At 39.1% G+C, this 23,192-nt stretch overlaps 1 protein-coding gene, 1 long non-coding RNA gene and 2 other non-coding genes across 4 annotated transcripts in view; 2 read left to right on the top strand and 2 right to left on the bottom strand.

The window, feature by feature from the left end:
- MCMDC2 (minichromosome maintenance domain containing 2) overlaps positions 1–10,444 on the top strand; it is a 36,553-nt gene extending 26,109 nt beyond the window's left edge. The window contains exons 13-14 of the mRNA XM_026012175.2: positions 1,303–1,412; positions 8,444–10,444. Of these exons, the coding sequence (XP_025867960.1) occupies positions 1,303–1,412; positions 8,444–8,610 (277 nt within the window). The 3' untranslated portion in view covers positions 8,611–10,444. The remainder of the gene's footprint in view (positions 1–1,302; positions 1,413–8,443) is intronic.
- LOC112932601 (U6 spliceosomal RNA) lies at positions 4,329–4,435 on the top strand. The gene has a single exon (XR_003237502.1). It is a non-coding gene; the product is annotated as a U6 spliceosomal RNA (small nuclear RNA).
- LOC112929909 (uncharacterized) lies at positions 9,971–13,480 on the bottom strand. The gene is made up of 4 exons (XR_003237011.2): positions 13,346–13,480; positions 11,018–11,117; positions 10,685–10,752; positions 9,971–10,503 (listed from the first exon to the last, which is right to left on the bottom strand). It is a non-coding gene; the product is annotated as an uncharacterized lncRNA (long non-coding RNA).
- LOC112932740 (small nucleolar RNA SNORD87) lies at positions 10,827–10,915 on the bottom strand. Its single transcript, XR_003237544.1, has one exon. It is a non-coding gene; the product is annotated as a small nucleolar RNA SNORD87 (small nucleolar RNA).
- Positions 13,481–23,192: the final 9,712 nt, after the last annotated feature.

Here is a 23,192-nt window from a genome sequence, read left to right as displayed (position 1 = left end):
GAGCAGCTGCCTTTGGCTCAGGTTCTGATGCCAAGGTCCTGGGATCTAGTACTCTATCAGGCGTCCTGCGGGGAGCTTGCTTCTCCCTCTGCCTCTCTCTTTGTGTCTCTCATGAATAAATAAAATCTTTTTAAAAAGAGAGAGAGAGCTTGAGAGATTTTTTTTAAGGTAATCAAAGCTTAGTTTAAAAATAAAAGGTGGGGATCCCTGGGTAGCTCAGCGGTTTAGCGCCTGCCTTTGTCCCAGGGCGTGATCCTGGAGTCCCGGGATCGAGTTCCGCATCAGGCTCCATGGAGCCTGCTTTGTCTCTGCCTCTCTCTCTCTCTCTCTCTCTCTGTGTGTCTCATGAATAAATAATTTAAAAAATAAAATAAAATCTTAAAAAAAAATAAAAGGTAAAGGAATGGATTCCTACTGAGCCCTAGGAAAAGTTCAAAAGAGACTGGAGAGTAAGTAACCTGACATGTTGTAGAGAAGATTCAGTTATCTGATGGAGTCTGAACTTTAAGGTTGCTTCCAAAACTAAAATTTCAAGATTCTGAGGACTTTAAATAGATGAAGAACTGGAAGAAAGCACCAAAGATATCTATTAGAGATATTTAGTTTGGTTAATTTTCCCAGTTGTGTATTTATCTGAACAGAACTTGGGGAAGAAGGTGTAGAATAATAAAGATAAGCCAGGGTGGAAACCAAGTGTTTGATAACAAGTCAGGGTATTTGCTTGCTCTGGAACAGTCTGTTAAACTTGGTAGGAAAAAAATGCTTTGAAGAGAAACTAAATTTTTTTTAAAGATTTTATTTATTTATTCATAGAGGCACAGAGAGAGAGAGAGAGAGAGAGAGGCAGAGACACAGGCAGAGGGAGAAGCAGGCCCCATGCACCGGGAGCCCAACGTGGGACTCGATCCCAGGTCCCCAGGATCGCACCCTGGGCCAAAGGCAGGCCCTAAACTGCTGCACCACTCAGGGATCCCCGCCCCTAAATTTTTTTTTAAGTGCAAATATGCTGTTCTCTAAGGTATGGTTATGTATACATATGCCTTCATATGTTCCTGCCAAAATATATATTATCTTTTTAAAAAAAAATTTTTTTTTTTTTTTTATTCTTGAGAGAGAGAGACACAGGCAGAGGGAGAAGCAGGCTCCATGCAGGGAGCCCAATGTGGGGCTGGAATCCAGACTCCAGAATCATGCCCTGAGCTGAAGGCAGATGCTTAGCCACTGAGCCACCCATGCGTTCCAAAATATATATTATCTTTATAAAATCCACATATTTTGATTAGCATCAATTTTCTTTTTCAGAGTTTCCCTAGCTGAAGCCCATGCTCGACTGAGCTTAAGGAATAAAGTGCTTAAAGAAGATGCACTAATTGCAGCCTTATTATTTGAAATATCTCTCACACTGAAATATGGTAATTTCTTAATTTGTTAATGATCACTATAAATAATTTAAATATTATTAGTCTTTTAATATGTTATATATGATTTTAAACAATAATAAATTTTTATCAGGTAAGGCTTGTTGAATTTGAACACTTACTAATTGTATATAGGTAGTATCATCTGTAAGTTCCTTGTTGTGCATGATTGCTCAGATACTTAAACTTTTGCAGTGTTTACAGAATTCTGAAAAAACATGTACTTAATACATGAAGTGATTTTCAATTTATCTTCCTTGTCAAATAACATGCAACATTTAATTGTCAAGCAGTCCCCCTCAATGGAGTTAGGAACATAGCCAAAGAAAAGGTGATCATCTGGTGTCACCTCCTTTCTGAATTGCTAGCTATACTAATCCTGTGACTATTGCATTTAATTATTTATAGCGAATTTGAGCTTATTGTGGTTTTGCTAAAAAAAAAAAAAAATGTAAAAGGACTCTTAAGAGTAAAGAGAGTCATTCTCCCAAAGGTCTTTGTTGAATTGGATGAGACATTAATTTTGATAAGATATTACCATCCTTGAAAACAAACTTTGGGGACATCTGGATGGCTTAGCGGTGGAGCGCCTCCCTTTGGCCCAGGGAGTGATCTGGAATCCTGGGATCAAATCCCATGTTGGGCTCCCTGCATGGAGCCTGCTTCTCCCTCTGCCTGTGTCTCTCATGAATAAATAAATTAAATCTTAAGAAAAAAAAAAGCGAAAACAAACTGGTTCCACCCTTGGGACTTAAAGGATGTATTAACACTGACTTTTCTGTGTATATATGTTCAGTGCTTATATTTGCCTTAAATTCAATTTATATAGTAATGACTTTTTGCAGGGATTCATTACAACATTAGGACTTTATTCTATAGTTATCTAAACCCAAGCATTCTTATCCTGGGATTCATGGATACTTAGAGATAAGTCTAGGGGCTCATGAATCTCTATATTATATAAACATTTTTATATGTATGTGCTTTATAAAACCTTTTTTATAGACAAATGAATGGTACATTTTATGAAGTATGTCTTATAGGTTCATGACCCCTAGAAAAAGTTAATTATCATGCTGAATTAATTTATGTACCAAAGGAGAAAAACATTGGTTCCCAAGCAATGCTAAATAAGAGGAATGATATAAAAATATATTTTTTATTTTTTGATTTTTTTAATATTTATTTGTTCATGAGAGACACAGATAGAGGCAGATACATAGACAGAGGGAGAAGCAGACTCCCCACAGGGAACCTGATGAGGGACTCGATCCCAGGACCCTGGGATTACTCACCCAGGCCAAAAGCAGACACTCAACAGCTAAGCCACCCAGGCATCCCAAAATATTTTCGTTTTTAATTTGCTTTATCTTTTACATTCTCCTTTTACTTTTTTTTTTTTTTTTTTTTTTTAAGTTTTGGGTTTTTTTGTTTTTTTTTTAAAGTAATCTCTACACCCAGCATGGATCTCAAACTAGCAATCCCAAGATCAAGAGTCACATGCTCTACTGATTGAGTCAGCCAGGTGTTATCTTTTACACTCTTCTTATTCTGGTTTTTTTTTTTTTTTAATTTTATTTATTTATGATAGTCACAGAGAGAGAGAGAGAGAGAGAGAGAGAGAGAGAGGCAGAGACACAGGCAGAGGGAGAAGCAGGCTCCATGCACCGGGAGCCCGACGTGGGATTCGATCCCGGGTCTCCAGGATCGCGCCCTGGGCCAAAGGCAGGCGCCAAACCGCTGCGCCACCCAGGGATCCCCACTCTTCTTATTCTATAATTAAAAGCATTCTTGATAAAAAAAAACTAGCACACATTAAGAACTATGTTATTATAATATTAAGGACTCTTGTAGTAGAATATGGCAATTTTGGTAACTGTTTTGTCAAGACTTTCTTGAAGCATTTAAGAAAACATTTGCTGAGGAAAATAAAACTCTGTGAAGATTTTTTTTTCCTTTAGCTTTTGTTTTCAGAATGAATTTGTTAGGTATATTTGATTTTTATTTATTTGAGGGAGAGACAGAGAGTGAGAGAGAGAGCAAGCACTAGTGGCAGGGGGGAGTGGGCAGGCAGAGGGAGAGGGAGTAGACTCCCCACCAAGCAGGTAGCCCAGTGCAGGACTCAATCCCAGAACCCTGATATCATGACCTGAGCTGAAAGCAGATACTTAACCGACTGAGCCACCCATGTGTTCCTGATTTGTAAGTCTTAAGCAAAACATCAATGTTAAGAGATCCTTAAGTGTTACTTTAAACATAGGAAATTGAAAAAAAGGGAAAAAATAGCAGGAAATTGATTCCTACTCAAGTACATTTTTCTTGGATGCAAAAACCAATAGGTTGTGTTGGGACAGAGGGCAGAGGGAAGAATTAAGGAAAACTTCCAAGTTTCTGCCTTGAGCAATTAAGTGGATCATGGAACTATTTACCAAGACTAGGAAAAAAAAAAGGTTGGGTGATAAACCAAATTATAGATTTAAGTTTGAGGGATCCTACAGAGATACCAATAGAGAGAAGAATCTGGAGTTTAGATGAGAGTTCTAATTTAGAAATTTAATTTGGGGGGGGCGGTCCCTGGGTGGCTCAGTGGTTTGGTGCCTGCCTTTGGCCCGGGGCATGATCCTGGAGTCCTGGAATTGAGTCCTGGGATCGAGTCCTGCATCGGGCTCCCTGCATGGAGCCTGCTTCTCCCTCCTCCTGTGTCTCTGCCTCTCTCTCTCTCTCTCTCTCATGAATGAATGAATGAATGAATAAATAAATAAATAAATAAATAAATAAATAAATAAATAAATCTTTTAAAAAAAGAAATTTAATTTGGGAATCATCAGCAGAGAGATGGTACTCATCACTGTGGAATGGATGAAATTCTCTGAAATCCCCTAGAGAAAGACTTTATACAAAGAACTTCAGGTGCTCGCTTTAGCAGCACATATACTAAAGTTAGAACGATACAGAGAAGATTAGCATGGTCCCTGCGCAAGGATGATAGTCAAATTCATGAAGTGTTCCATATTTTTCTCTCTCATGAAAATAAATAAATCTTCAAAAAAAGTTTTTTTTCAAAACGCTTCAGGAGTGCCCTTGAAGAATTTCCACATTTAGAAATGGAGTTGAGGAGGAAGAGAAACTAAAAAAGACTGAGAAGTAGGAGCTAAAATGTGGAAAGAAAATCAAGTGTAGTTATAAATGATTAGATTTGGCAATCTAAAGGATATAGGTGGCCATCATCAGTACTACTTCAAAGGGTTGGTATTTGGGTGGGATAAGAAGTGAGGATATGGAAATAGCACACAGACAACTTTGAGATGTTTGACTATAAAGATGAGGAAAAACAATGGGTAAAGAAGGATGTGTGGTCCAAGAAAAGATTTTTTTTAAAGACAATAGGTCTTATGATGTGCAATAGAGAGTAAACTAATGATACTACAGATACTAAAAAAATGAGAGGATGAAATCCAGAGTATATGTGAGAGATATTGGTCTCTAGTAGAAAAGTCACTTCATGGGATGCCTGAGTGGGTCAGTGGTTGAGCATCTGTCTTCGGCTCAGGGCGTGGTCCCAGGATCCGGGATCCGGGATCTGGGATGGAGTCCCACATCTGGCTCCTTGCAGGGAGCCTGCTTCTCCCTCTGCCTGTGTCTCTGCCTCTCCCTGTGTATGTCTCATGAATAAATACATAAAATCTTTTAAAAAAGTTCATTTTATAAGACAGAAGACAAATGGACATAGAATCAAGTCTATAGATTTGGTCATAGACTCTACACAAGGTCACCAGCTAAAACACTTGAGAAGAATGGAATATAATAGTTGCATTGTAGGGGACAGAAGAACACTTGCGCTAGACAAACCCAGCAGGGTCTTCTGGTAGTGCAAGTGCCTACCATCTGAGGTTTCTGTGATTCATTTAAAGTGAAACCAAGATATGCCAATTAGGTGATTCTCTTCTCTGCCTAACAGCCCAGAGTGCAGACATAAAGCAAATAGTTGGGTTCATGCAGAGTTGAGGTTTTTATAGGGGAGTGTGACAGGCAAGGGACAAGGGAGTTGAGGGACTGGCTTGGGAAAGAATTTTAAATAGGTTAAAAGAAGGAAGTGAATTGAAGGAAGCCAATTGGAGGTTTCAGAGTCCAAGAAACTAGAAGTATAAGAGGTAGTGTAGGGAAGGGAGACATTTGAACTCATGGCTTTGAAATAACTTTTTGGTGATTTCAGTTTCCTATGACCTTTCTATGCATAGTGGAGTTAAAAGGGATAAGATCAAGACAGGGAGGTCTGGAATTAAATAGGTAATTCACATGGAAATCACTGAATGGCAAGTATTAGGGAAGAGGGGAAGATTGTGAGCCATGTGCTAACAACTGGTTGTTGACTTTACCATGGAAGGCAAAGGGTAATAAAGCCCAAGTGGCACTGGGCATTAGAGGAAAGATTTTTTTAAAAAGTTTTAATCATTTTTTTAAAAAAGATTTTATTTATTCATGACAGACACAGAGAGAGAGACAGAGACATAGGCTGAGGGAGGAGCAAGGCTCCATGCAGGGAGCCCAGTGTGGGACTCAATCCCCCAACTCCGGGATCATACCCTGAGCCAAAGGCAGATGTTCAACCACTGAGCCACCCAGGCGTCCCTAGGGGAAAGATTTTTATGTAGAGGAAAGCAGGGGTGAGAATGGTTTGGTAGCAGCAAAGGGGCAGCAAGTTAGGCACTGTCTCTGTCTTGTGATACTAAGGTATGAGGGGTGTTTTGAGAAAAAGCAGCTTCACTTGAGAATGCCACAGGGAAGAAAGCAGTGTTCTCAAGGGACAGCAAAGATTCAGGTAAGCTAAAGAGAGTAGTAAAGGGGGCAGTCACAGAAGTCTGAGGCTATATAAATGTTTACTGATGACAGACAGCTCTAAAAGAGAGGCACTCTCTGCTTGGCTAGCAGCTGTACGACTGGCCAGTCACAGTAGTCATTCAGTGAATCAACAAGGAAACAGGAGTTTACTCCTACAGTAATAGCCAAAGGTTTTTTTTCTTTTAAATTGTGGTAAAATACACATAACATTTACTGTTTTAACCATTTTCAAGTGTACAGTTCAGTGGTCCATTTGCATTGTTGCCTCCATCCATCTCTATAACCTTTTCATTTTCCCAAACTGAACTCTGTACCCATTAAACCGTAACTCCCCAATCTCGACTTTCCCCAGGCCCTGGCAACCACCGTTCTATTTTGATAAAATTGACTTCCCTTTGTACTTCATATAAGTAGAATCATGTGTTTGTCCTATTTTGTCCTGCTTACTTCATTTTGTATAATGTCCTCAAGGCTTATCCATGTTGTAGCATGCATTAGAATTTCTTTCTTGTTCAAGATTGAATATTCTATTCTGTGTATGCATGTGTATACACACACACACGCACACACATTTTGCTTATCCATTCATCCAACAATGGACCTTAGGTTGTTTCCACATTTGCCTATGATGAATAATGCTATTAACATGAGTATACACTTAACTCTTTGAAACCTTGCTTTCAGTTCTTTTGCGTATATACCCATCAATGAAATTGCTGGGTCATAAAGTAATTTTTTGGATAAACCACCATACTGTTTTCTATAGGGGTTGTACCACTTTATATTCCCGCCAACAGTACACAAGCATACCAATTTTCTTTACAACCTTGCCAACATTTGCTTTTTTTTTTTTTTTTTTTTGGTAGTAGCCATCTTTATGGGTGTGAGGCAGTATCTCACAGCATTTTCCTAATGATTAGTGATATTGACCATCTTTTTATGTGCTTATTGGCTACTTGTATATCTTCGTTGGAAGAATGTTCTCTTGCACATTTTTGAATTGGGTTTTCTTGTTGAATTGTAGACCCCCTATCAAATGATTTCCAAATATTTTCTCCCATTCTATGGGTTGCCTTTTACTGTGTTGATTGTAACATTCGATGCACCAGTTTTTTATTTTGACATGGTCTAAATTACCTGTTTCTTCTTGTTGCCTATGCTTGTAATATTCTAGAAATCACTGCCACATCCAATGTCATGAAGTATTTCCCCAATTTTGTTCTAGTTATGTTTAGGTCTATAAGGTATGGGAACAACTTCATTCTTTTTCGTACGGATATTCTTTTCTCAGTACACTTGTAAACTGGTCTTTGTTTCCCCATTGGTCTTGGCACCCGTATCAAAGATCATTTAACCATGTATTTGAGGGGTCATTTCCAGGCTTTTTCTATTCTATGGAATAGGCTTATGTCTGCCTTTATTTCAATGGTTCTAAATAGAGAAACATACAATGATGTCTTTATCCTCAATCATCCACTTAATCTTTATCAAGTTTCCCTACCTTCTAATACCTTCTCTCCGCTACTTCTTCCACCTCTTCACATCACTATTCAGGTTCAAAATGTAATGACTAGGTCAACAGATAACAGGTTTCTGTAGCTCCTAAACTTTTTTTGTTTTTTTTTAAAGACTTTATTTATTCATGAGAGACACAGAGAGGCAGAGGGAGAAGCAGGCTCCATGCAGGGAGCCCAATGTGGGACTTGATCTCAGGACTCTAGGATCACGTCCTGGGCCAAAGGCATACACTCAACTGCTGAACCACCTAGGTGTCCCACTAGTTCCTAAACTTTAAAATGTGATCAACATACTTCTTGGCATTTGTAAGTTTGTGCATGTACTGAAACTTTCGAGTCTCAAAATCAAGTCAGCTTTAAATGATTATTGAAATATCCTACTAAATAGATCAGAACCTAATTCTTTAATTTTTTAAAGATTTTATTTATTCATGAGACAGAGAGGCAGAGACAGAGGCAGAGGGAGAAGCAGGGTCCATGCAAGGAGCCCAATGTGGGACTCGATCCTTGGACTCCAGGATCACATCCGGAGCCAAAGGCAGGCGCTAAACCGCTGAGCAACCCAGGCATCCCCAGAACCTAATTTTAAAACTTTAGTTGAAAACATGGTTTCACTGGTTTCACATTTAGCACTTCAAGGACTTTACACTTGTTTCCTTCTTTACTTAGGGGCCACTGTATTTTGTGTTGCTCCAAGTACAGTATTTCCGTTTGAATTGTATAATGAAGAGTATTTAGAGCAGAGGGATATCTATTTGACTCAATGCCAACAGCAGCTCCAGCAGTTTATTGCCACATATGGACCTGGGACAGCTATCTTCACTAGTGATGAATAAGCAATCGGAGGACAGTATTTTCTTCATATTTAAGCAGTGAAAAGGGACTCTGAAGTAATGCTTCAGGTACTACTATGTACAGTAATGCATTAGAATGCTATCTTAAATGTACGAAAGACGGTCTCAATATGAATTTAGAAATTAAGCAATGTAAAAAATGGTCCCTTTTATGTAATTCCCTCTATTTGTCACAAGATGGCAATAATACTTTAAATGAGAATATTTACCTACAAAGAAGTTATTTTAAACCATTTTTCTTGCACCTGAGAACCTGACAAATGAATTGAGTAAATAACAGCAATTTATATAAACAGACGCCTCAAACTGAAGGATGTTTCATATTTTATTACGTATCATTACGTCTATTATAGTTTTGGAAGCCCTAATTATGAAGTCACGGAAAGCTTGGGTATTTCCCATATTTTATAAGCCAAGTTAAATGATAATAATTTAAGTCAAATCAAGGAGCAAGAATTGGCTTTTTAAACCCAACTGGTTATAAGCAAGTTACCAAAGGCAAAGAAACCAATTTGCAAATCCAGTCTGTTTTCGGAGGGAAGAGTTCTACTCTGAATGGTGAAGAAAATATACTTAAGTTGTAAAATCCCCAAATCCTTTAAATTTTTCAAAGGCTTAATAGAAATTCTAAAATAAATAACCCTGATTCTTTAGAAACTGTACCTCATGGAACTTAACCATAAAGATGGGACAGGTCTCTCTACAGACCTTTGACAAGTCATTCAGTAGTGATTATTCACTAGTCCCAGAAACCTATATTCCATTTTAAGAAAGTAAAGCTAGTTTTTAAAAAACAATTTATATATTACAGTTCTGTAATTCTAGTTAAAACCTTATCTTGTGGCTTCTTTGTGGCTATACAGGTTTTGTACTGTTATGTTTAACATGTATGTATGTATGTTTAACATACATACTGTTATGTTTAACATAACATTCAGTACTTGCCATACTGAAATTATAACCTGGATAAAAGCAAGTAATTTATATATTGTGACTCAATAGGGTTGAAAAGTAAGATTTACCTAAGTCTTCAGTTAGGAATTCAGTTTTAAAATTATTGTAAATCCTCAAGTCCTGGACAGACTAGACTGTCCAGTCACTATTTTCCTTAATGTAACATACTTATACTGGCATCAGGATTATTTTTTTTCCAGAGCAATTAATGTTTCTAATTTTTTTCCATTAACATTTATTCATGAGAGAGACAGAGAATAAGAGAGGGGGGAGCAGAGAAACCTAAGTTGACTCCACACTCAGGGCAGAGCCTGACACGGGGCTTGATCTCACAACCCAAGCAGAAACCAAGAGTTGGATACCCAATCAACCGTACCACCCAGGCACCTCAGGATTACTTTTTTTATTCAGAGGTAAAAACAAAGAATAAAATAAGATTTAATCTTAAACTCTGTAGGTCACAGGTATAATCTTTACTTATAAGAGATAATCCATCAAGGTGGTTAGGAGATTCTAAATACTCATTCTTAGGTATAGTAGCAGGTTCTTAAGGGGAGGCATCCATGGTTATCTAGTTTGCTGAAATCCCCTGAGGCAAGAAAAGGCAGAACTGTTTCCCCAGCTGACTGCCCCCTCAAAGGCTGTCATTCCACAAATGAGCTAGTTATTGACAAGAACATACTATCCTTAAAATATGTTATAAACAGTCTGACTAGTAATTATAAGAATCGAACTGTTTAAACATTTGATATATTTTAAAGATTAATACTTTATTGCCTAGCAATTATAAGTATTTAAACATGTATTTTTCTATATAACTTATTGTGAGGTGATCAATGTTAAATAAAATATTAATTTTCAACATGTTTCAATTCATCTCTTCTTGACCAGTTCTTCATTTTTCCTTCCAATTGCATGCCTCTAGGAAAAAAAAAAAAATCAGAAACCAATAGTGAAAATCATTCCATAGTCAAAATCAAATGAACTCTTACTCCTGATACACACAGGCAACATTAACAGGAAATGGCCCTAGCCCTTTTGAGTTTCAGATCCTTTTGAATTATTAGTAGCTGTGATTGCGTGACAAATTTTAATTACTTACTTGAGGCAACGAAGAATTTCAATCACAAAAGTTATGGACGAGAATATTCATCTGCAGCTACCTATATGCTGAAAAGAACATTTCACTCATTTTAATAAAAAATTGTATTATACTTGAGTAGTTCACATAATTATTACAGGCTACTGGCATCTCAGTCTTAAAATTATTTCTTCAAAGAAACCCTCAGCTGGGTAAACGGCAAAAAATAATTTAAGTCATCATTGTGCCAGTTTTTAACCATGTAAAAAATGTCTTAAACATTTTTGGTACTGCTCTTCATAACAGTACCACAAATACACACAAAAAAGCACAATTAACATTAACTTTTGGTACCTCATTACATGCAGTTACACTCCTAGTGTTTTATCACAGCCATCCTCTAAGTGGTTTCTGGAAAACAGGACAACCTTCATTCATCTTCACGTCACAGGCTCTGTTGCACAGGGAAATTAAAATATACTGAGTGCTCATTTGTACTTGAATCTGCTTGTTTGGCATCTTACATGTAAGAACGATCCAGTAAGATTTTTTTCCCCTTCTTGTCAGAAACCATAAACATATTTGTGACCTTCCTGACTCCCAGAATAACTTTTTAATAAAAACTACTAAAACCAGGCCATATACTGGAACAATTTTCTGTTAACACATTTTTTAAGGAACAAATTACTTTCTGCTTAATTCTACTTTTTTGGGGTAGTCAAAACAGATAAACCCAAATTTTAAATTTCTATTAGTACTTTTGACTGTTTAGGCCCTAATAATTCCATAAATGATCCTTCCAAGCTGGAAATGGGCTTATTAGCATGGACAGAAAAAACGGTGTATACAATGTTCTTTACCTTGGCAGTATCGATTTTAAGACATGATGGTCCTAATGAGTACCTAACCATTGCTTTTCTGTCTCAGAGCTTGACAAGGAGATGAGTCAGGTTAAAGGTTACACATATAGAAACAAGTGTGCAGACTTCCAACTAAAGCATCACAATGGCAAATCTAATACAGTTTTAAAGCAGATACATTATGCTGGCATCATTATTGGACAGTTTTGTAGAATTAAATCCCAGGTTGCCTGAAAGCACACTTAGGTAGTGCAAAGGGAACGGCCAGGGCCACAGATCATATCCCACAGCACCCCAGGAGGATAAATCATTGAACCAGACAGCTACTGGAGATGATTTATGAAGACACATCAAATGTTGGACCTTGCAAAACAATTTATCATTTTCAAGTCTGGAAATAATTTCACATAATCAATATTAGGAACACAAACTATTGGTTATGAATAATTCCAAAGGGAAGAGTTCAGTGTAATGAGATTCACAGGAACTACTGACAACCACATGCATAATCCCATTTGTGTAAAGCCTACAAGAATGTTTAGGGACACGTGTTTGTTTAAGATTTTATTCATCTATTCATGACACAGGCAGAGGGAGAAGCAGGCTCCTCTCAAGGAGCCCGATGCCCGATGCGGGACTCAGATCCCGGGTCTCCAGGATCAGCCCCTGAGACGCTCAGTCGCTGAGCCACCCAGGCGTGGACGGAATAAAACTGCCATCCATCCCACTCAGCTCAAAAAGCTAAGAGACTGGATACAAATGCCCAGATGACAGGCACCCAGGATGGAAGGCAGGACAACGGGATAGGGAAGAAATGAGATGCCGTCATATTACAAAAAAATCACAGTTCTTACATGGCTTGGTGGGCTCTATTTATTATGCTGCAGGAATTACCTGTATTACCAATATTTTTACCAATAAAAATAGGACTCAAGTCCCTTAAGCCTCAAAATTAAGATGACTAATACCGAATATAAACTACTTTTGGCCATCACAACTGCCCAGAGGACAGTAACATATTTGGGGGAGACAACAAAAAAACCACAGGCTTACACCCAGTCTCATCGATGGGTGTAATCCATCCATTAATAACTTGTGGAATTGGCAACGGTTTTCCAGTCTCCCAGCTGTTGACCCGGTTCTTCTGTATTATGTCCCAATTATGTCCCCAAACACATCCAGAGAAGGCAAACACCTACGGGCGGGGCAGCCGGACACACCGTTCTCGGGTTTCGACACCACGTCCTTAGGGCGTATTTACAGGAAGACTCACAAACGCTAATTCCTACCAGAAGAGTTACTGCTGTCAACGGTTTTAAAAGCCAATCCGAAAACACAGTCCATTCCGCAAAGCTGGTCTTACCCCAGAGACAGTCCCTTCCCCCTCGTATAAAATGCTCCTTTGCTAGGGGTAAGTGCTCACCCCCGCAGGAGACCCTAAAGCCGTCCAGGCCGCACCAGGCTTGGCTCCGCCGAAGGGCCGCGAGGAGAACGAGCGCACCCGCCGGACCCTCCGCCGCCTCGGAACCACCCGAACCCGAGGGCCCCTGATCAATTGTTGGGCTTAGAACAGCTGAAAGCGGAGTCTACTACGGGGAGAGTAAGACTCCCGTCGGGTTACTCAGAAAATGCGGCCGAGCCAAGGACCGGGAAGTTAGGTGGGGCCGCGTCGACTGAGGGAGGCGGACAAGGAGACCGCGGCCTCCAGGGACCCACTCGCGCCACGCGGCGGAGGCCCCGGGCGCCCCAGGGCAGCAAGCCCGAGGCACTGAGTCGGGATCCCGGCACGAAGAGGGGGAACTCAGACCGCGAGGACGCCCACCTCGAAGAGCCCAGCGACGGGCCCGCAGACGCTGCCGCCGGGCCCGCTCGGCGACGGTGCCTCGAGGACCCTCCTCCATCGCCGGCCGCGCGCAAAAGAAAGCCCAGCTCCTTCCGCCGGGCGGTGGGCGCTCCGGGCCCCGCCCCTTCCGGGCCTTTGCCCCGCCTCTGCGAGGGGCGGGGCCCTGGCGGCGGAGCCCGGGCTGAGCGCTGGGGCCCGGGTCTCTGTTCAGGAGCCTGTTCTAACTTTTGCTATTGATGTCTGTGTTTTGCGTGTTTTTTTTTTTTCCCTTTCTCTTGTTTCTCTCAGTCATTTTATATACTAAGTCTTGGCTGCAAAGCAATAGGCTTTCGAGACAGGTGGATGACCTTGTTGCCAGAAAGAATATACATGAAAGCATGTAATTAACTTGAATCAGTAAAAGACACATCCTTCCTTCAAAAACTGAAAGTCTAAGAAATTCATATAAAATATATTTGCCTCAAAGAAACATGGTGTATAACTCTAAACCTTGCAAAAACAATTGTGGTTATACTCGCTTTACCAAAGGATTTCTCTTTATATAAAAGTTTTTTTTTTTTTTAAGATTTTATTTATTTATTTAGAGGGACACATAGAGGCAGAGACACAGGCAGAGGGAGAAGCAGACTCCCTGCGGGGACCCCGATGCTGGGACCCCAGGATCACCCCTGAGCTGAAGGCAGGTGCTCAACCACTGAACCATCTGGGTGCCCCCTAGTTGTTTCACATTCTTCGTAACACTTGGTATCATCAGTCCTCTTACTTTAGACATTCAAATAGGTGTGTACCGATATTTCATCATGCTTTTAATTTGCCTTTCCCTGAAGAATATTAAGTATCTTTTTAAATGTTTATTTGCTACTTGATATCATTTTCAAGTATTTTCTCCCAGTCTCTAAACCTGTCTTTTCATTAATAGTGTCATTCAAATAGAAGTTTCCATTTGATGAAAAACAATTTATTAATTTTTTTCTCATATGGATTTGGCTTTGGCTGTTATGTTTAAGAAACTTTACATAACTCAAACTTCTGGAAAGTCCTTCCCCTCCCCCAACCATAGACCAATTCAGTTATTCCTCATGAAAATAAATATGTCCTTCTCAGGACACAGGTCACTCCACCAGGTTCATCAGATGACTGTTTCTATCCAAGATTCAGAGCTATGTCCATACAGATTATGTCATGAATTTTGCCCAAACCCAATAAGGCCCCTCAACATTGAAAGACTCATCCTGGGGCACCTGAGTGGCTCAGTTGGTTAAGCCTCTGACTCTTGATTTTGGCTCAGGTTATGATCTCATGGTTTTGAGACTGAGCCTTGCATTAGGCACCATGCTCAGCAGGGAGCCTGCTGGAGATTCTCTCCCTCTGCTCCTCCAGCTAGTTGCGCTCTCTCTGTCTCAAATAATCTTAAAAAAAAAAAAGAAAGAAAGAAAGAAAGAAAGAAAGAAAGAAAGAAAGAAAAGACTCCTCCTAATCGAGAGTCTCAAAAACCTCATAAATATCCTGCCATTGCCCTTCCCTTTCTAAAATCTATCAACACTGTCAAGGCAATAGTCTCCCTTACTTCCCTTATCCTTCCCTCCTTAGAAGATTTTGTGATAAGCAATGAATTTGACTTTGTTCTACCAACAGGTTATTTGGGTGGTCTTTTCAAGGAGTCAGCAGTCTCAGCAGTCAAAAATAAATAGAAAGAAAGAAAAGGAAAGGAAAAGAAAGTAAAGAAATCTCCAAAAGCATAGGCAGACAGAGAAGAAGAGTATCCATCCACATCCACATTGTGTCTGTGTGTGTGTATCTGTGTAGGTGTGTGTTTTAAACAACCTAAATATCTGGAGACTTGTAAAACGAATTACAAAACAACCAAACAATAGGATGGAAATTCTACTTTTGTCTCTCAAATTTATTTACCCCCTTTTCCAGACTATTTCAGCCCATTTCTCCCCAAACCCCCTCTTTTGTCTCCCCCACATCATAGCTTATAACTTACTAGCTTTAAGAGAACACAAAGTACTTTAAGCAGAAAAAAAGGTTTTTTTTAAAATTTAAATGCAATTTGCCAACATATAGTATAACACCCATCAAGTGCTCATCCCATTAAGTGCCCTCCTCAAGTGCCCGTTACCCAGCTACCCCATCCCCCCACCCACCTCCCCTCCAGTAACCCTCAGTTTGTTTCCCAGAGTTAGGAGTCTCTTATGGTTTGTCTTCCTCTGTAATTGTTCCCCATTCAGTTTCCCCTCCTTCCCTTATGCTCCTTTTCACTATTTCTTATATTCTACATGTGAGTGAAACCATATGATGGTTGTCTTTCTCTGATTGCCCTTTTCACTCAGCATAATACCCTCCAGTTCCATCCGTGTCGGTATAGATTGTAGGTATTAATCCTTTCTGATGACTGAGTCATATATATCACATCTTCTTTATCCATTCATCTGTTGAAGGACATCTTGGCTCCTTCCACAGTTTAGCTATTATGGACATTGCTGGTATAACATTGGGGTGTGGGTGTCCCATCATTTCACTACAACTGTATCTTTGGGGTGAATACTAAACAAGAAAATGTAATATAAAGATTTAACTGTAGGGGTTCCTGGCTGGCTCAGTCAGAGGAGTATGCAACTCTTGATCTCAGGGTCATGAGTTTGAGCCCATGTTCAGTGTAGAGGTCACTCTAAATTTTTTTAAAAAAGAATTAACATAATAAGAGATTATCTGTTAAGAGAAAAAGAAAATTTTAAAGAATATGGAAATAACATATCAGAGCTGCCACCCTCTCGGACCTGAGGCAGAACCTAGTAAGGAACAGATTTGGAGGAGGCCACCCCAGACTTGTGGCTAAGTGCTGCCCTCTGGATTGCTGGCGGAGGCCACTCACAGGAAGGTGCTACGTGCTGCCGGCCACAGTGTGCTGTAGGAACCTGTTGAGAGGGGCAAACCAGAAACAAGAGGAGCAGCTCCTCCTGCAATCTCCCTTCAATACCCTTTACTGACAAACCTTAACATTATGTGCTTGGCAAAAGAGAAATGTTTTTATGGCCCAAGTTCATTATCATAGAGCCGGTTATGTGGGGGTAGATCTGGAGACGAAAGACAGTAAATTGATAACTGGAATATGCTTTTTTTCTCCATTGAACAAAGAAAGACAAGCCACCAGACAGGAAACCACCATCCAGCTTGCACCCCTCTGTACATCAGTACCCACTTTCTTCTTCTGTCCTGTTCCTGCCCAAAGTATTCCTCCTGTTAAAGGCTCTTGGTCCTGACCCTTCTTCCCTGCTCCAAGACGTGCCTTCAAGTATCCTCTCTCTTCTGCATTGTCTATCTCTCCCTTACCAATGGCCCATTCCAGCAGCATATAAACATGTTCCAGTCTCTTTACACTGTTTATTTATTAATTTTTGGCTGCCTAGTATCCATTCCCAATTCTTTTGATAAAAGCACGTACTGATATTGCCCAAATTCATGTCTCTACCTCAGACCTCACCTCCAAACTAACACTCATATATCTTCCTACTTCACCATCTCCAGCGCTGAGGGTGGAGGCAGGTAATGAACCTAGACCTTACTTTTGATCTTTGATTCTTCTCTTTTTCTATTGAAGCTTTTGTATTTCTTCTTTCTAATGGAAACTTCATTTAAGTCATTTCTTGATAGGAAATGACTTAATATTTACTCCTTTAAACTTTGCTCTTAAAGTCAATGTAGAGACTCAGGGTTGCCAGATGACCTTGATTAGTGCAAATAACTTGGGGCGCCTGGGTGGCGCAACTGGTTAAGCCTCTGACTTCTGATTTCAGTTCAGGTTTTGATCTCAGAGTTGTGAACTGAAGCTCCATGTTGGGCTCCACACTAATAATAATAATAACATGAATGAATATTAATATGAATATAAGCAAATAATATGAACTTCCCATTTTGCTTTAAAAATATCCACTTGCATATATAGTCAACTGATTTTTGACAAGGGTGCTAAGACCATCCAATGGGGAAACAATAATCTTTTCAACAAATGGTCCTGAGAAAATGATATCTACGTGCGAAAGAATGAAGTTGGCCCCTCACCCTATACTACATACAAAAATCAACTCAAGATAGATCAAAAACCTAAATATAAGAACTAAAACTATAGAACTCTTAGAAGAAAACAGGGCAATAGTTTCATCACTTTGGATTTAGGAATAATTTCTTGGATTTGACACCAAAAACACAGGCAACAAAAGGAAAAATAGATAAATTGGATTTGACTGAAATAAAAAAAATTGTGATTAAAAGGCACTGTCAAGAGAGCGAAAAGATACCCACAGAAAGGAAGAAAATATTTGCAAAGCGTAGATCAGATAAGTGATTAATATCCAAGATATATGGAGAACTCCTAAACTCGGCAATGAAAAAGCCAAACAACTCTGCAAAAATGGACAAAGGATATGAATAGACATTTCTCCAAAGAAGATATACGAGTGGCCAATAACCACATGAAAAAGCTGCTCAAATAACTACCTATGAGGGAAATGCAAATCAAAGCTGCAATGAAATACACTTCACACCTATTAGAGTGGTTATTTTCAAAACAGCAACAAAATGACAAATATTGGTAAGGATATTGAGAAATTAGAACCCTTGGATCATTGCCAGTGAGAATGAAAAATAGTACAGCCACTGGGGAAAACAGTATGGCAGTTCCTCAAAAAGGTAAACATAGAATTACCCTGTGATCCAGCAGTTCCACTTCAGGGTATATACCCAAAAAAATTGAAAGCAGAGACTTAAATACTTGTACACCAATGTTCATAGCAGCATTATTCATAATAACCAAAAGGTAGAAACAACCAAATATACATTGATGAATGAATAAATAAAATGGTGTATATAAAAGCAACTGTTTATAATGCATGCCTCTAGGGAGTGAAACTTGAGGTTTGTGGAGAAAGTGGCATTTTAATTTTTTATTGTATACCATTCTCTACCGTTTGGGTTTTCACCATGCATATGCAATTTTATAATTAAAATTCAATAATAATTATTAAAATAGTAACATTTTTTCTTCAAACAACTGTAAAAATAGGCCATTTCTAAAATTTGTCCTTTAGGCTCATTATCACTCCTTCCTTCATCCTTGACCTGCATTATGAAAGGTGCTTGGCATTCTCCAGCAATGAGCACATCCCTGGAGGTCGCTGGTCGCCAAGCTGCTGAACTAAGTTAATGTTACTAGTTTGCAGCTACAACTAAAACCATTTCAAGGGAAAAGCTTTATGGTTTAAATCTGATATAGCAGTTTATCAAAAGCAACTTTTTTAAAAAGAGCCACTCTTTGACAGTATAACCAGGATTACCTTGGAAAATTTACATTTTGCTGATGGACCTATGTGTGGATTCAGGGCATGTAGGATATTATTTTCTCTTAAACTGTCAGAATCTATCGTCTGTACTTTACACATGTAAATCTCATTAGTAAATTAATACATTTGCCCTTCAGTCCTTTTTCATATTAGTGAATGATTTGGAGAACCTCCTAGTTCCTCTAGATGTTTGCAGCAGAAAATGAAGGTTGGAACTGGAAGGAAGTTGGCTATAATAACCTCATGTTTGTGCTCTCCCTTGCTCAGTAGTAAGCATGTCAAAATAGAGTTAATGCAAGAGAAATGTAAATGACCCTAGTCATAAATGCATGACTTTTACATATAAGATCCTTTTACCTCAGGCAAGATTATTTTTAAACATAATATTGACATTAAGATAATCATAGCATTTATACCTCTCGTCAAGGTTAAAGTTCCAAATCTGTGAAAAATACATTAAATTGTCAGAAAATAGGGCACTGATCTGAATGAAAGTTGATTCTTAAACACTTGAAGTACATGAACTTTACTGAGATAATTTTGGTGAAAATTACCTAAATTACTTATGATTTCTGCCCGGATCTAAAATAATGAGTGGCTTTAATTGTCAATGTGAGACACTAGGGCTTTCCTTTTCTGGTGCAAGATTTAACTTTTATGTTAAGAGTGAGCCTTGCAAACAACTACTTAAATCCTTTGACAAATTGTAAGTATAATGGAATGTTATTAAAATTATTCAAGCCTGCCAATGGGACCAGAGGGGAAGTCTGCTAGGAGACTTCAGGGAAAGTTTTCTTCTTTGATGAAAAGACACAAATGGGAAGAAATAGCTCTTCTTCCCCTAGATATCATCTGTGAAAGAATTCTTGGCATCGCTGTAGCCATCTTCTTAAATGAGGGGAGCTTACTAGAAATAGCAAAGTAGACAGGCAAAGAAAGCAAGCAAGCAACTTAAAGACATGGGATAGTCACCAAATCAACCAGCCAGAGAGCCACTCCAGTTCAGGCTTCTTGTTTTGTGAAATAATACACTTGTCTTACTGTTTAAAAGAATTATTTAAGAACGATTACACAGAGAGTTGAGAATGTGGAAGTAATTGAAAAACTCAAACTAAGGCTAAATTATGTTGTTATTCGTACCTTAGTGATGATCTAATGCAAATGATGTCCTGAAATTAATACTCCATAAAATTAAACATGGCACAGAATCTTCTAAATGTTTCTTCCACAGTGTTCTGTGCATCTGCATGAAAGTTTCTTTTTTTTTCTTTTTTCTTTTCAAAGATTTTATTTATTTATTTATGAGACACAGGCAGAGGGAAAAGCAGACGCCTTACAGGGAGCTGGATGTGGGACTCGATCCCAGGATCCCGGGATCATACCCTGAGCCGAAGGCAGCCTCTCAACTGCTGAGCCACCCAGGCATCTCTGCATGAAAGTTTCTCTATGTACAATGGTATTCTGATAAACAGGACCTAAAAACAAAACAAAACACCCAAATCCTGATTTGTTAGGGTTACAGATTTCTATGGTAAATATTCCCATCATGACTGATTTCGAGATGCTAACCATTTATCAATTGGTTTATATATGACCTGAATAGTTGAATAACTAACAGTTGGTTCTCACAGAACACCATTCCCAAGAAGCTGAACTGCTGGATTGAAGGATTGAAGGAGGAATGCCTCTTCATACTTATATAGTCAAATTGTTTTCTAAGTGGTTGTATCACATCCCTCTCAAAACTTGCTTCAGAATTTAGACATTTAGACATTTTTGCCAATCTGATAAATGTCAAATGGTATTTATTGTTATTTTAATTTGCATTTACCATGAGGTTTGAAAGGATAACTTTACATATATATTTTTTCCTTAAAAATGTTTTGTATGTTTTTAACCATTTGGGTTTTTTCACTTCTGTAAGTCCTAGCCTTCACCCAATTGTATATTGGAGTATTAGTAATTTTTAAAATTGATTTATGGGGGCAGCTCCGGTGGCTCAGTGGTTTAATGCTGCCTTCTGCCCAGGGTGTGATCCTGGAGACCCAGGATCGAGTCCCACGTCAGGCTCCCTGCATGGAGCCTGTTTCTCCCTCTGTCTGTTTCTCTCTGTCTCTAATAAATATATTTTAAAAAATCTTTAAGAAAAAAATAAAATTGATTTATGGGATTTCTTTATATATTCTAGATACTAATCTTTTGTAGATTAACAGTTACATGCATTGCAAGTAACTTTTCCAGTCTTTATCATTGTATTTATGATGTTTTATGCTGTTTGGAAGTCTGAATTCTTCTCTGTGCTTATCAGCAGCTCCCTAACACCCAACACCTCTGCATTCCTATGCAGAATTTCTGGCTGCCTTGAAATCCAAGTTCTTTAATGGGCCTTGAAAGGCCCTCCTTGATCTGAAAATTGGGAATGATACAGTACTCATTTCTATGATTTTTATGAGGATAAAATGAAATAATATATGTAAAGTATTCATCCCCCTTCACCATGCTCCTTCTTTCAAAGCAGCATATTCTTGCTTTTCCCTGTGCTTGGAATAATCTTCTTATCCCTCTTCACCTTCTCTTTTCTTTTCTTATTTAAGTGGAGTCCATTGTAGGGCTTGAGTTCATGAACCCGAGATCAAGACATGAGGTGAGATCAAGAGTTAGACTTTTTTTTTTTTTTTTTTAGTATAAGAGTTAGACTCAACTGACTGAGCCACCCAGGCACCCCTCTTTCTTGCCTTCTCAGGAAAGTCTTTCTTGATTTCTTAAGACTGGATCCGGTATCCACAGCACACACTCTTGTTGCTGCCTCTGTAGCCATCCCAGCCCTCTTCTCTGATAATGAGACTGATTTTGTGTTTGGCCTAGTTTTAGAGCCAAGCCAAACTGTTTGCCTGTTTCCCCTGCCTCCTGTAGTAGATGCTGGAGACTGCCTCACTTGATAGCTATTCCAGCCTCCTTTAATCTGTGTTTCTTTTTTTTTTTAAATATTTTATTTATTTATTCATGACAGACACAGAGGTGGAGGCAGAGATATAGACTGAGGGAGAAGCAGGCTTCCTGTGGGGAGTTCGATCCCAGGACCCCAGGATCAGAGCCAAAGGGAGACGCTCAACCACTGAGCCACCTAGGTGCCCTAATCTGTGTTTCTGTACTGCAGAGGCCAAAAGCTAAGCATTACATATTCCAAGACTCTCTTGCAGCTAGGACTCTGGATGTGAATTGGGTCCTGCCAATCAATACATTGGTACAAAACCTGAATTCTAAATGAAGTTATGTAATGAGAAAAGCAGGCCAGGAGCCGTCTAGTTTGCTGACATATTTGCGGCAAAGGCAGTGTGCTTCTAGAATCAGCCACTGTGGAGTAGCTTCTCATTTGGCAGGCAGAGTCCAGATCATTGAAGAAATATCAGCTGCCTTGGCAGCCCAGTTCTGTGGAATGACTTTGGAAATTCTTCCTATAAATTAAGCCTGCGTTTGTTTCATCTCAATGATTCTCTAAGTCACTAATGCTCTATAACAAGCTTCTATTTTCTTTAAAAGATTTTATTTTTTAATTTATTTGAGAGACAGAGCTAGTGAGAACACCAACAGGAGGAGAGGCAGAGAGGGAGGAAGAGAGAATCCCAAGCAGACTCCCCACTGAGCCAGATGGCGCTGATCCCATGACCCTGAGATCATGACCTGAGTCAAAACCAAGATTTGGACACTTAACTGACCAGGGACCCCATTCTTTCATTATCTTTTTATGTTTATTTTTCAGAGAGAGAGTGTACTCCCCACTCCATGGGGGGAGGAGCAGAGGAAGAGGGAGAGAGAATCTTAAGCTCCCCATTAGGGAGCCAGATGCAGGGCTAGATCTCAGGACCCCAGCTGAAATCAAGAGTCAGACACTTAACTGGCTGAGCCACCCAGGCATTCTGCATCTTTCTTTTTAAGCTATTCGGAGCAGACACCTCAACAAAACCCAGACTGATATACCTTCCTTACACCTGGGGTGACCTTGTGCCCAAGTTTTGGGCACTAAGAAATAAGTAGGAGCCTTGGACTCTGATAACTTTATGAAGCTATCTTACCAATCTTGGACTGCCTACCTATGGATTTCTTTTACATGAGAGAATAAAGTCCTAAATTATTTAAGTCTGTAAAGTTGGGTCTTTTATATTAGTAGCTCAATACAATTCCTAACTGATACAGTAAGCAATAAACAGTATGTGCTGTAGCATTAAAAAACAAATAAGCACAATAATAATATGGTATTATATTGTTATAGTATAGTACAATATTGAAAAATGGGCAGAAGACGTGAACAGGCATTTTTCCAAATAAGACATATTAAAGGTCATGTCTGATACAGTAAGCAATAAACAGTATGTGCTGTAGCATTAAAAAACAAATAAGCATAATAATAATATAGTATTATATTGTTATAGTATAGTACAGTATTAAAAAATGGGCAGAAGATGTGAACAGGCATTTTTCCAAAT

This window comes from Vulpes vulpes, chromosome 13 (assembly GCF_048418805.1).
Source record: "Vulpes vulpes isolate BD-2025 chromosome 13, VulVul3, whole genome shotgun sequence".
Lineage (NCBI taxonomy): Eukaryota > Metazoa > Chordata > Mammalia > Carnivora > Canidae > Vulpes > Vulpes vulpes.
Note: the sequence above shows the minus strand (reverse complement) of the source record. Positions and strands in the feature narration are given on the sequence as shown.